Genomic DNA, 13,947 nt, shown 5'->3' on the forward strand with positions numbered 1-13,947 from the left:
GCCGCGGGGACATTTGGACTACGTAACCCCAATCTGTGAGCTGGGGCCTCTCCTACCCCGGCCCCTGCTACATTGTCAGCCAGGAGGGCCACTTGGACTCAAAGGGAAAACCATGTCCCACTGGAGCTTTAATGAGGAACAAAATGCATCATAACATCATCACAAGGCAGCAGTTGTCCATGTCATTGCATTAAAGAAGAAAGCGCAGGGAAACAAACAAGCTATCATAAACCTAAAGAACTTTTGATCATGTTAAATAATTTTATTTTCTTTTTTTAATTATGAGGGGGTTTCTTTTGATGTTGAAACAAATTTAGGTTTAGTGTTTTTTGTCCATGATCAATTTTTAATTTCGTATTGTCATTTTAATTTCTTTTATCTGATTAAATAAACGAAAATACCAGAATATGCATTGATACGACAGATATAAAAGCACTAAAACAACAATTTGCCATTCTAAAACACTTTTTGGTTTAACAGACTGCACTTTATCTAAAACTTGTTCGACACATCTGGGTTATACAAATTATATAACATTATAGAAAAAATACATTTTGCAAAAAATATGTTAGAAAATGCTTCATACTGACAAAACAACTCTATTGTGCTACTTTGCTGCCAGTTGTGAAAGCATAAAGAACAGGCAATTCTATTGTCTACACGTGGAATATTTTGAACAACTTATTTATTTAAGGGTGAGCGATTGAGCCCTCTGGGTAATGAAGTACCTGCTGCCAGGCATGCTGACTGCAGAGGGGGCCACGGGGGGGCCTGCACGGGAAGTGAAACAGCTGCTAAATCTGGTAAAGAGGCAGGGTGGCGAGCCTGGAGGTCCACAAGACCCAGGCCTGCCAGGGGAGGAAGAGGAGGAGGTGGTGGTGGGGCTGAGTGGAGCTACAGAAGAGTACGGGTCTTTCTAAATTAGGTTTGTTGATGCTGAGGAAAACTTATTTGGGGGAAATAGAGGAGAGACGTGTACAGATGTAATATGAGAGAGAGAGGAACTTATTTGACTTTCCATATATACATACTTTACATAAATATATTATATATAGGGAACATCCTCTCCAATAGGATATTTATTGATGTGCTATAAGGACTCCTAACACATTCACACAAAAAAATGAAATTAGACGAAATCACAATCACCTATCGAAGATATAGGAGAATCAGAAACAGGTTTTGTTAGAAATACTGAATTTTGCTACCGAACATTTCGCTGCTTTTGTACTTACATTTCTAGTGCAGGACTTGTATATTTCGATATGTTTCCCTTTTTTTACTTGAATATATTTGACCTCTGGTTCCTCCATTGGGAATTCTATCTAGAAAGGCCTCTTTTAAAGCAGAGCTGCATCAGACAATACTCAGTAAAATCACCCGTCCATTACAAGCCTGTGGAGCAGCTCCCAGATTTGTCTCTGTGTGACAAAGAGTTTGTCAGTCAGCTACAATATGTCACAAAATATGAAAAATAAAAACATGAAAAAGGGACACTGTCGCTTTTGTTCTTAAATTGAACATAAAAGAGAAAAATCCAGTCGACGTTGAACGACTGTTCTCTATTATTTGTAAATCTCAGCACTGATCGCTGTGTTGAACAAGAACCTGGTGAGATGTGTCTTTTTGGCTAAAGCCCTGAGACTGGAGGGCTGCAGAGTTAAAGAGCTTTACAGAGAAGAGTGAGGTCATGCCGGACCTTTCATTTATAATAAGAATTAGTTAGCCACAAGCCAGTGCACATAAGTCAAAGGGAGCCGTGGGACTAACGTAGGTGGGGGGTCCAGCAGGGGTGAGGCCATTGTGTGTGTATGTAACTATTGTCTGACTGTCTCAGCAAATACCGGCCCAATCTTTTCTCCATTATTATTGCAGCAGCTACAGCAGTTGTACATGTTTAATAAAAGTAAATCATTAACTCGCCTCGAAGAGATGAAACACATCACGAGCAAAGGATCTATGTCTTTTCTGCACAAAATCACTTAATCATCTATAGTCAAATTTTTTCAAAATATGCCAAATGTAAGAAATTTCTCCTCGGAACCTGCTATGAAAAACAGGGATAAACTTCACCTTTTCTCGACTTTTTCACCTTTTTGTTTTCTGCCTTTTTCCGTTTATAATCTCCAGGTTTTACTGGTTTATCGATTCTGAGGCTGTAACTACCTTTCACTTCTCAACTTTAAGCGGAGAGACGCACGCAACAGATTTCATTCATACATGTACAGATTTAAATGAATCTGTTCCAGAGGGTCCGCTCAAGAAACTCTTCTTAATATGGTTCAGTCACCTCAAGCCAATACCTAATCAATATTAGCCCTGGTACCGATCCACTGCATCAGATCAGGATATCAATACTTCAAATGCTTATTGGAGACTTCAACCTTCATTTTAACCTTAAGAAGCAACAATGTGACACAGAACTTTGTGTTTTTTGTTCATTTGAGTAACACAATCACAAATTCTTGATACAAAGTAACTGTTTTAATATGTTATTCTGGGTTTTCATGACCCAATATTAAATAAGTTCATAAATGTGAACGCCAGTCTATGTATACACAGTGTTTTTCCATCAACCGAAGCTACCACGGGTCTTTCCCCCTCACATGTTGACTCTGGTGATGATAATAACTGCCTCTGTTGGGCCCGGTTCTTGTATGTTCCAGGGTACAGTTGGCAGTGACTGCCAGCAGCTCTGTGACTGTTGCTTTATGTTCCCTTTAAAGCCGTCTTTCAGAGAGGCGCCGGTTCGGAGAACTCTCTGTACAGCAATGATAGCCTCATTAGCTGCTTCCTAGTCTTTGTTGTTTTTACAACAGCGATGTGTGTCCAGATTCTCATTAAAAGACGGGACTCTTTATATTGTCTGCTTCCCTTGACAGTCCCCTCAGATTCAACGCCAGCAAAACAAGCTATTTATTTTTCCCCTGCCCTCTTTTTCGTTCCCTGTGAAAATCAATTCAAAGATTTCCATGAGGTTCGCTGTTACGAAAGCCTGTTGATTTCAGCCTTCATTTGAAAAGTGGCTTGTAACCGCTGAGTCTTATTTTCACACACAGCCTTGTGCGGGTGTTTAAATACTCCCGGTAACATCCTAGAAGTTTAACTACTACTGGAAACTTATTTCGTCAACACTTGATTACACTGCAGACAGAGATTCATGGGTTTTTATCTCAGCCCGACGACGTGACCGGAAATGTGATGTGAGGCTTTTGCATTTCCATCAAGTCTGTTTCTTAAAACCCAAACAGAGAAGCGGGGTGACCTTCTCTTTATCTGGCACGGGAACAAAGTCGTTTGTGAGCGACTCTTTTTGCTTGCAAGAGTATTAAATTTAGCATGACAGGGACACCTTCATGTTTGCTTCAACAACAACCAAAAATCTTTGACCTCCATTTTCCAGGCTATATGCAGAATGGGGCAATTTATCACGAGCCAAAAAATCTCAGCGCCCTAATTAATTACAACTAAGTAAAGAATGTTTGGAGAGCCAAATTGCTTTAATTCCCCAAACGCCGGCTGAAAGTCATTCATTATCAAATGTGTGCTCAAAGGTTAGTTTGCTTTTGTGAAGACGAAATAAGCATTAATTCCAGCAGTCTGTGTTCTCCGCCTGTGGGGAGACGAGCGAGCGGGTGGAGGCCGCACGTCACCGGCGGCCGGTCTGCTGTCTGATCGTTGCTCGCTGCTCACTGGACAACGGCAGGTCTCTGCACTCCCTGTCTACTTCACCCTGAGAGCTCTCATTCACCCTAATTGAAGTTTAAGTGTGAGTATTTGTTATTTCTGGGTGAACTTTTGTTTAGGAGAATAACAGAAAGGAGATAAAGGAGCGTACAAAGGCAGATGCTTGAGGAGGAGAGGTGTCATTGACACGCCGGGCATTAAGCCTGTGGAGACCTCCATTAACAGGCCCAGCAGGGAATACGTTTAAAGAGTCTTCAGTATGCAGTCATTGAGTGGAGATGTGTAAAACTCCCACTGAATGCTCAAGGGAATACACCCGGTGCTTGAAGTCTGAAGTACCATCAAGAAAACAGGTGGGCTCTGACTAATTTCAGGAAATACAGAGACTCTCGCTATAGAAATAGTGGACAATCGGCCGTATCAAGGCCATCTCTCCATTTATTTCTCAAAATACACAAAAAAGTTCTGAACTCCTCCTTCTGCTATTCATAAATTCATCCTCGGCCCACACTATTTGAATTTTAAGCAGTTCAGATGAACAAGAATAAGAAGCACTTGAGATGAAATCCATCTCTCGAAGGGAATTCATCAAAGAAATTACTTCCCATATCAACAATAGAAATTACCTCACAATATGCAATTGTCCTATCCACATATTCATGGAACCCTTTGGTGTTTTTATGGGGTAAGAGGGACTATTTAGCAGGTAATACAGCATTAATGTGGAGGAGAGGGAGAGAGAAAAAAAACGGTTTTAATGGAAGTGGCTTCTTGCCGCTGAATTTCGATGATGTGCACAATGCCCTTAAATCCCTTTCTTATTTGAGCCTGCTTTGCAGGTACTTTTGAGCCTTAATAGGATAAGCAGAGGACACAATAGATTTCTATCTCTCAAGTCTTTCACTTCATTGAGAATCCCAATCTCTGGCAAAGTGCACTTCATGAATCATTCATTTTTAATAGATTATGCAAATTCCGGGACATAAAATCAACAAGATCAATAACTTCGGGTGTTTTAATTGGTGTTCCAAAACATTTTAAGGATGAACATAATCTCCAGTTCTTTCCCCCGTAAAGACACAATTAATTTTAAATTGGATCTCAGCCTAAATACTGCAGATAATTTACTACTTTTTTTCCGCCGGGCTTAAAATTCCTCTGGTAGGCTTATCGCCGGCAAGTAAACTGTAATACTCAGCCATTAGAGAGACCACACACCTGAATATTACCCAGACAGGGAGGCATTGGATGGGGGGGGACAAGCAGAGGAGCCACTAACCAAATACTAATTACCAAGTGGAAGTCGCAGCGATGTTTGTTCCGTTAGTTTGACCTCTATATGCTTTATTTCTCTGCCTCTAGTGAGATCTAGCAACAGAGAAGGGCGCGGAATGAACGTATTTACTAATACAGAAGCAAGTCTACAGCCAATCACACATTCCCACACACACACAAGGCAACACACTGATATGCATACAATCCCATCTTTCTTCTTCTACACGTCTCTTTGCACCTGTAAAGCAGTAAGGAGACCCTCTCGGCGGAGACCCTCTAACATATCCCAGGTGCAAACAAAGCCCGGCCTGCCTTCTCCACGGGGTCATCGCTGCACAAAGGACAAACACACACCTTTCTTCTCAGGAGGCCTTACAGGGGAAATCTACCTCCCACATATTAATGAGAGAAGGGCCTCTGTATTTTCTGGTAAGGCTGCTCGGCTATCAGCTGAGGAGGGGGGCTGCTGCCATTTTCAATCACGCCGTCCTCCCCCGTGCAGAACTCGTTGCCTTTGATGGCTGCTGCATAATTATATGAATTTTAATAAAAGCCCCGTACATTAATCTCGGGGGGGCCTTCCGACAGTCATCGTAAACTTTCAGTAAACTTAACCTTCTTCTTGGTAATACGGCAACAACGAAACAATATTTCAATTAGCCAGGCAGTCATTAACTGTGACAGGGAGAGGAGACGGAGAGAGGGTGGGGAGGGAGGGAGGGAGGGAGGGAGAGAGGAGGGTGAAATAAATGATCATGGTGTTAGAGTTAGGCGGCAGAAATGCCAGAGTGTATTTACCGAGGCACATTACTCGCGCTTTGAGACACACAAACTGTCTCGCGGCGAACAAATCACAGGAGCAACACAGCAGCAGCCAACGAGCAGTCAGTGCTGCATGGTGGCCTTTTTGTGCGTGTGTGTGTGTGTGTGTGTGTGTGTGTGTGTGTGTATGTGTGCATGTGTGTGTGTGAGACCTTGCTCTGATACACAGTCATAGTTCTGATGTGCTGACACCCAAAGGTCCTTGTCCAGCGGTGACTGAACAGCTCGCCCCCACCCCCCACCCCCCAATCTTTGTCATCGCCCTGCTTGCTCAGCAGAAAGCACCAGACGGACGACAGCTGCTAAGCTTTTATCGCATCGTCGTTCCACCTTTTCAGCTCAGAGTGAAATGGTTTATTAAAAAAGTCTTCACACTTAACTTTTTGGGTTTGCCTTTATTTTTCACACATTTGTCCTTCTTTTCTTTTTTTTTTTCGTCAATTGCACAAGCATGGGTTTTTTTTTTCCTTTGCATTATTCTTCAAAATCCCCTCAGCTGAAGCTGTGGCCCGGCCAGCGTAAAGGCGTAAACTGTGCGGCACTGGATCTTACCTACAGGGTAGCTTTGCGACACACTGGGGCCCAGGTCTGGGTTGGCGCTAGAGGATAAACTGGGCTTGACTTCGTCCAGGCTGGAATTCAGGGCAGGGAGCGAGTACTCATTAGCCTGGGAAAAGGACAGTTGAATCATTACACAACCAAACAATACCTATCCTCCCTTCTCCTCCTCCATTAAGCGCTGCACACACAGGCCGGTGCGAGTATAAATTTGTATGAGGGCATTGTGCGTGTGTGTGCGTGTGTGTGTGTGTGTGTGTGTGTGTGTGTGTGTGTGTGTTCAAGCTGCAGGGTGGCAGTTCAAGCATATCATGAATGTATTTTGGTATTGTCTGAGAGGAAGTGGGATTTTGAGATGAGTGAAAAGCCAAGGCGTCAGCTGGCCCTTTGTGCTTGACTGCAGTCCTACCCCTGATCAGCCAAGGGAGAAAGCAGTTGTGCTTTGTTACAGGCACACACCATGTGGTCCTGTTTGAGAGACGCCATTCACCTTTCTCATTTTTTGTCTTAAACCACCTTTTTAAAATTTCTTTATAAACTTCTTATCACTCGTACAACTTGGGCTTTTTGTGAGTGTTGAACTCTTTGAGGTTTTGCTTCTTGTGTGCGTTCAGATGTCGTATTAAAGGACCAGTTCACCCTAATCACAAAAAGAAAACTCTCAGAAAAGCTGTATCCAAGCAATGCAGATCATTTTGTGGGTTGTGAGCCAAAGCTTTGAGATATTTTCCTTTTGAAACATCAATCTAAACCCAACTTTAAATGAGGTTCGGTAACATTTATGGATGAGAGCTAATCTAATTAAATGGTAGCTTGCAGTATGAGCTGCAAAACCCAAGTAACCAAGTCCCATTTCAAGATTTGTTACTATTTTTCTACAAAACCATCACTCAGTTGAAAATCTAAAACCTAAACTTAATATGCTTATGATTCAAATGACTTAATATCTGTATCTGTGAATAAAAACTATGGATCTATCCAAATATTTGATGACACCAGTAAACATTAGTTTATTTGGTGCTTTATTAAATTGAAGCTTGATGTGATGCTCAATTTATCAGCTGATACAATTTTATACACTGAATAATCCACATGCAGGCTGCTGTTTTCATATGGAATATTTCGTTTAACTGCAAAGTAGGTGGATTATCTTAACTAGCAGATTCTTAACAAAATCCCAATGTTTCCCCTTTAATTAAAGTTTCACTGGTTTGAGTTCCACAAATAAAAACTCATCCACCTCCACTGCATGGTGGTGGAGGCAGAAATCATCTCCGAAAACCTCAGCAGATAAAAACCAAACGTCTTTTTGTAACATGGGTGAACCGATCATTGAATTAAAAAAAAGAAATCCACTCATTTAAGAACTCATCCCTTCCCAGCTTCCCTTTCATCGTCATGTTTCCTTTTGTGAATCCACTCAGAGACACTCACGGCAGATGTTAGCAGGTTTTTTTTTTAATGAGATGAGACTTCCGGAGTCTGAGTGTTGACAATGTTTGTCCAAAAGCCCAGTGTGAGCGTGAGTGGTTTCAGTGGGCCGCGCTCCCACCGGGGGGGACGCCCGTGACCCCAGCTCTTGTCTGCCGCTATCGCCGATAAACTCTAATTGTCTGCTACAACTGTTCGCTGGCACAATGTCGGATGTTTTCCTCTATTCTGGGAGGCTTCAGACGCCAAACAGACGTTTTATCATGCAGATAAAGGGCAAGGGGGGTGTGGGGGGGACTGAAAAGATAGGTCTGAATGGGATGACCAAATGGCTGGCAGAAGTGTGGGAGGGGTGAATCCATTGAGTTTTTGCATCTCCAGAATGGGTTTTTAATGCCTCTCTACACATCCCAGACACTGGCTAATAGGGCCACATTTTCCAGTGGAGGAAGAAAAAGAAAAAAAAAGAAACGCGAGGCACCCATGGCGGGGGGGGGGGAAGTGCTCTGATTAATATTGCATTAAATTAAAGCTGATTTTTCTGGACTGTTCTTGGCCTCTTTTCTTTCTCCCCCCCACCCTCCCTCCCTCTTCGCTTGCCCCCTTTTTTTTTTACTCTCACCCTTTTCCCCGTGCCTTTTAATACTCCCCCTGACGTTCTTTGTGATTGCAAGTCATTTCCAATTCGTTTTGGTATTGATCTTCCAGTAGAAATCAGTTTTGTAATTAGCCGCAAATTAGGCCCTCTTCTGGAGGTGAGGCCTGTCCCACTGATTTATCACCTGCGTAATTCGCCCCGATTGGAGAGAAATTAAAATGAACTCAATTAGCGGGACTGCTTTTGCTTTATGGGTCCAACTTGTAGTTTGGTGGGAGAAATTAATAGTCTCTTGTTGTTTAATAGTATAATGAAAGTAAATAAAGGTTATCCATTGTAATAAGCCTGGAGTTTTTTAATAAGCAGGGGTTTCTGGCTGTCGTTTTGTGGGGGGAGTGGCTTTTTTTTTAAATGAGGATGGATGGCGACTGTGCTTTTAATATCAGAGGGTGTTTGCAAATGTTGAATGCATCTATTCTCTTCCCAAAAACGCCTTTTCGTCAGCCGTGGCTTTCTTTCTCGAGTCGTAGAATAAACAACAAAGAGAAGCAGCAGTTGAATAACACAGCAAGTGAGAAGAAAAATCTAGGTATTGATTAATTTCGTGTTGCCTTACTGTTATTCTCAATTATAGGGGATACAAGGAATGTGTTTTTCATCACAAAATCAATACGGTGTGTGGGAGTTTTCCCTTTTGATCCCCGCAGCATTACACACACGCCGGCGTCTAATCCAGCGCTCGGCCATCTCAGACGTTCGTTTAATTAGCTCTTGGTTTGGGAATATTTCTGACAAAGGTGTTTTTCAAATGCTCGATTTCAGCATCACATGCACAGTTTTACCTCTGTGAGGGTGGTTATGTTTTCATCAGCGTGGGGTTTGTCTGTTTTGCAGGACTACGCAAAAACGACCCAATGGATGAGCATGAAACTTGGCGGACGGATTCGTTATGAGTCAGGGAAGAAGCCTTTAAAATCTGGTACTGATACGATTTTCTTTTTCCCACTTTAATGGATCTTGATGCAAAGAATCAGGCACGTTAATGGGACTGATATTTGTCAGTGTGTGCAATTTGGTGCAGTCTAGTGAATTTCGATGGGACTATTGGGCCTTGGCAAAGGTACAAGTCTTATTTTGGTGTTTTTGTTCATGAGAATGAAAAAAAAATGGCGAGCTGCAGAGTTACTAACCTGTTCCGGCTTGATGTGCTCCGGCGTGGGGAAGACGTCAGGGTACGGAGGACGCTCAAAGACCCGGTCCAACGCTTCCAGCTGCTGCTGAGTGAAGGCATCTGCCCTCAGGTGTTTCCGTAAACTCTCCACACTACCCTGAGAATCACTGTTTGGGCCAGAACCATCTGAACCATCTACAAGAAGAGAGAGCAACAGTCGAGACACTGACCCCGGGGAAGCTGGCCTTTACTTCAAGCTATGCACTTTATATTCTCCTCATGTTTTTTTTTCTGTTACCACCTCTGCGGGGGACCCGAGGAGGACAGAAAAGAATGGAGTGCAGTTTTTTTTTTTTTTTCAGGACCTTTAATGGCTGTCGTGAGCCACTGGCTACATCATACAGACTTTTACCTGCACCACCCCACAGTATTAACACCACCATGATCTGAAAGCCCTCTGGTAATTGATGGATTACGATCGCGTGCGGATATATACATGTTGTTGCGTCCATGTATACTGATGAAAACAGCAGCTATTCCGTTTTAGTGCCTATCCTTTCCAGCCAAAGGTTTTTTTCCCCCCCCTCTTCTCCTGGTGCTCGGTGAAATCAAGAGCAGGTTTTTTTTTTTTTTTTTTTTTTTAAAGGCACAATTTCCCTTTTACAATTCAATACCGCTTTCATTCCCTGCGAGTGTGCGGTTCCATTTGGAAACAGCGGCGCAGGACAAGAGCCTGAATAAAATCGCACAGTCTAGTTCAATCATCCCTCTCTCCAAACAAGGGAATTTCCTCCCGGCTCCTGACCTGATTACCCAACTGTTGGAAGAGAAGGATGCCTTCGCTTTTCCCGGGTATCGCTCGTGTGCGACGCTTTGAAGCCCTCTTACAGGCCGTCCTACCATACCTCCATCCATCCCTCCCTTTTTTTCTTTTTTTTTATCCTCCCATCACCCCCCCCTCCACCTCTCCTTGGCTGCAGCGGCCGTGTCTGTTTGGTCTCCTCCCCAGATCCCACAAAGCTTCAGCTCCCTTACAAATCTGTCATTCTAAATTTGCTGCAGATTATGTTCTCCCCTCAGTGGGAGAGTGGTGATATATGATATGCAAGGCCCCTATTGATTGCCTGATCTGGTGGCAAGAGGGAGCTGAAATGAACTTGAAATGAACATCATGCCTCAACTCATTGTGCGTATAATACTCTACTTAATCCCACATTTTTCTCTGCCATGGAATTCAATTGATCAATCATGTCTGTGTGATAGTACCATTTGGAAGGGTTATTGCCATCCTATTCTGCTGCTTGACCTTTTTTCACAGGCTGAGGCCAGAGAATGAACCCGACTCTCTCTGGGAGAGCTGGAGGAGCTATAAAAGAGAGAGTGTGTGTGTGAGAGTGTGTGTATGAGAGAGTGAGTGAGAGTGTGTATGTGTATCCGAGCTCTTGCAGCCGCGTGTAACCTCAAATTGTGCTGATAGTTATAGTAATAAACAAGTTATGAGTTTGCAAACAATATCTTGTTAACATTTTTTTTCTGTACCCACTGCACGGACGACCGCGTCAGGACTTATTTACAAGCAACGCACGATCCAATACGCCGAATCGTTATCGGTGCCGATAATGATCCTAGTAAGTGGATCGGGAATCGGTCACGAGTTTCTTTGTCTACGTCATAATGAAAAATCAAAGGTTTCTGTTTTTCCATTTGCAGTCATTCAAGTAAGGGCGGGTCGATGAATCAATTTCTACTGGAGCAGTGAAACATGTCCTTGTGTTACCTCATATAAAACTTATTCCAGTGTTTCACACAGTGTTGTGTATGGATTTTAAGTTTTTGTTTTACCCCCAAACACGTTACATAATTTGTCCCAGTAAACTCTTGATTTACCTTAAAAATTGTTCTTACGCTTCCTAAAACCAGTCTCTAAATTTCGTGACTTTTTGGTGCAGCCAGGCCTTCTACGTGCATGTAAAACCACTTTAACATTCACTGGATTAAAGCTTTAAAATCCAAGGCCGTATTCATAGTTTATGGAAAGATGATATTGTGGAGATACATGGTTTTCAGTATCCGAGTCACAACCTTTCTATGAAGGTCCAGGATACTGAGTGATGTTATCAAACACAATGTCACAGTAGCTGCACTTTTACATCAGGACGAACATATTCCAGATGTTTTGTGCCTCATTCTGTACAAATTTCCCCCAAATTTAGACTAACTCACTGGAAACTGAATGAAAATGTTGAAGATGGACCCACTGGTGGAGGACTTAAAAAGGGAAAATTTCCCTTTCTTATCACATTTGTATCATTGGCATGTTCCTTTTGTTTTAAACTGTGTCACGTTTACATTATGTCACTTTAAGACACCACGTGTTAAACTTCCAAATCACAGTTTCTGTTGCCTTCATTTTAACTTTAGGCAAACTAAGTGTATTTTCCCCATGTCACTGAAACCAGATCTGCTCCTCATGTTTACACCTCAGCTTGAATATTCAGTTTGTTTTATGGCCCTCACCTCCTTCAGCCGCCGCTTGTCACTTTATCAAACTCAATTGTTCTCTTTGCTACCAAAGCAAATAGAGTCATTAATTACTCTCCATCAGCCGGCCCGAGCCACAACACCTGATCAATACCCACCCTCGCCATATTTCTCATTCACCACTGTAGAATACACTTCCCACACACAAGACAAACCATCCCGGGTCAACCTACACACTCGTCCTCCCACTCAGAGCCACGGCAGTCCCAGCTGCCCTCCCAGCCACTGAGTCCCACCTGACAAATCAGCGGCAACTGTGGATGAAGATGATTCTGGAGACAATTACGTAGCAGTGCAGCCTAATTATGCCGAATCAAGGGGCGTGGATCAATTTCACGTATTTGTTTTGAACATTTTCTAGCTGGCGTTCCCAACACATAAGGGACGACGTCCTCTAGCAGTTGTATAAATTATGACTGCTGTCCATCGGGTAACACAGGGGGTTGTGAATTAACTGTTTCCTGTCGACCGCTGACGTTCTATTGTTCTTATCCTGACCGCCATCATCATCTGACTTTAACCACCATGATAAATCAAACCAGAATCTTCCTCTAAAGCTAACCAATGGATATGATCATTGGTTTCCGAAGGTAACAAAGATGGTTGGACAAATGAAAAACATGAGGTCAGGTATTTGAATGCACACCAGTCGATGCGCCCTACAAATGTATTTATTATTGTTTAAATTTATTTAAATTAACTAATCAGATTTTTATAACGCTCACCAATATGTATTGTTAAAGCGAAACACTCGACTGCATGTGATTTTAAGTGTCTATTAGCGTCAATACAAGTCAGATTCAATATTTGGACATTTCCCAATCTGGCCATTATGCAGCGGTGATACTAATCCTTGACCACAGTGGCTTTTGTTGGTGCGTTACATGCTTGTCCTGCTCTGTGGTTGTTTATCGATCATCAAGGGAGTTGAGCGTATTCATCCTGACATCGGTAGGTATTAACACTCCGGTAACGAGGGAGCAGCTTCTATCAGATCAGATAACCGGCTCTAAGAAGCCGACTCCTCTCTGCGGGTTCGGCACCCTGGGGTCACGACCCCCGGCGGGAGGCCTTTAGCCCACGCAACTCCGGGGTCTGGGAGCGAGTCTGACCAACTGCGCGCCAAACAGAAACAGAAGAAGCGTCATGAACCAGGCGCAGATTGAAGATGAGTAGTAGTTTTAACTATGAGAAGTCTGAGGAGGAGGATTTCAGAGTAAGAGTCCAAACTCTTTCGAGCAAATTAAAACTGATTTTCTAAGTACTTGTTAGAAGCACGAGGAGCTCAGCTGGCGCCTTAAGGTCACGGAAAAGCCCCCCTTCCCCCCCCCCTTCCCAAAAGTCTGCTCCTTGTTTAAATAACATGTCAACATACATACGCTCTCGTTCCCTCAACACATTGTTATGTATTTCACAATAATACACCTCCATAATTTCCCGCCTGATTCAATTCCTGGCTAAATGAAATCAAATTAAAACTCATTTGCATCAAATTGGATGAACTCAGCTGCATTTTGTTTTTCTAATTGAATGTTTTGATCATGTTAACATAAATGAAATCAGCATCACAGAGGAGCCGTGATTAGCGCTGGAAGGGATTATAGGGTAAAAGGAAAAAAAGAGTCATTGATCAAAAATGTGTAATCAATTAATGAATACAGGGGATTTGGAAACATGAAGACGTCACATTTGGTTTTGAGAAAACTGTTTGTTTTTTAAAATTTTTCTGACACTTTATAAACGAAACAATTAGGAGTCAGAGAGAGACAGTTTAGGCTGCGATGTCTCAAAGCTTTTAAAAGCTTTATTAATCTAATTTGGACGCCGCGATGAGGTGGTGACATTTCAATGCACCCCTCCGCTC

At 42.7% G+C, this 13,947-nt stretch overlaps 1 protein-coding gene across 3 annotated transcripts in view; it reads right to left on the reverse strand.

The window, feature by feature from the left end:
* Positions 1-13,947, reverse strand: part of pax2b (paired box 2b) — a 28,455-nt gene that overhangs the window by 4,053 nt on the left and 10,455 nt on the right. For all 3 annotated transcript variants that reach the window (XM_061095023.1, XM_061095026.1, XM_061095024.1), the window contains exons 6-7: positions 9,562-9,737; positions 6,337-6,451 (exon numbers count right to left, since the gene is read on the reverse strand). In XM_061095023.1, the coding sequence (XP_060951006.1) occupies positions 6,337-6,451; positions 9,562-9,737 (291 nt within the window). The remainder of the gene's footprint in view (positions 1-6,336; positions 6,452-9,561; positions 9,738-13,947) is intronic.

Source organism: Limanda limanda, chromosome 21 (assembly GCF_963576545.1).
Source record: "Limanda limanda chromosome 21, fLimLim1.1, whole genome shotgun sequence".
Classification (NCBI taxonomy): domain Eukaryota; kingdom Metazoa; phylum Chordata; class Actinopteri; order Pleuronectiformes; family Pleuronectidae; genus Limanda; species Limanda limanda.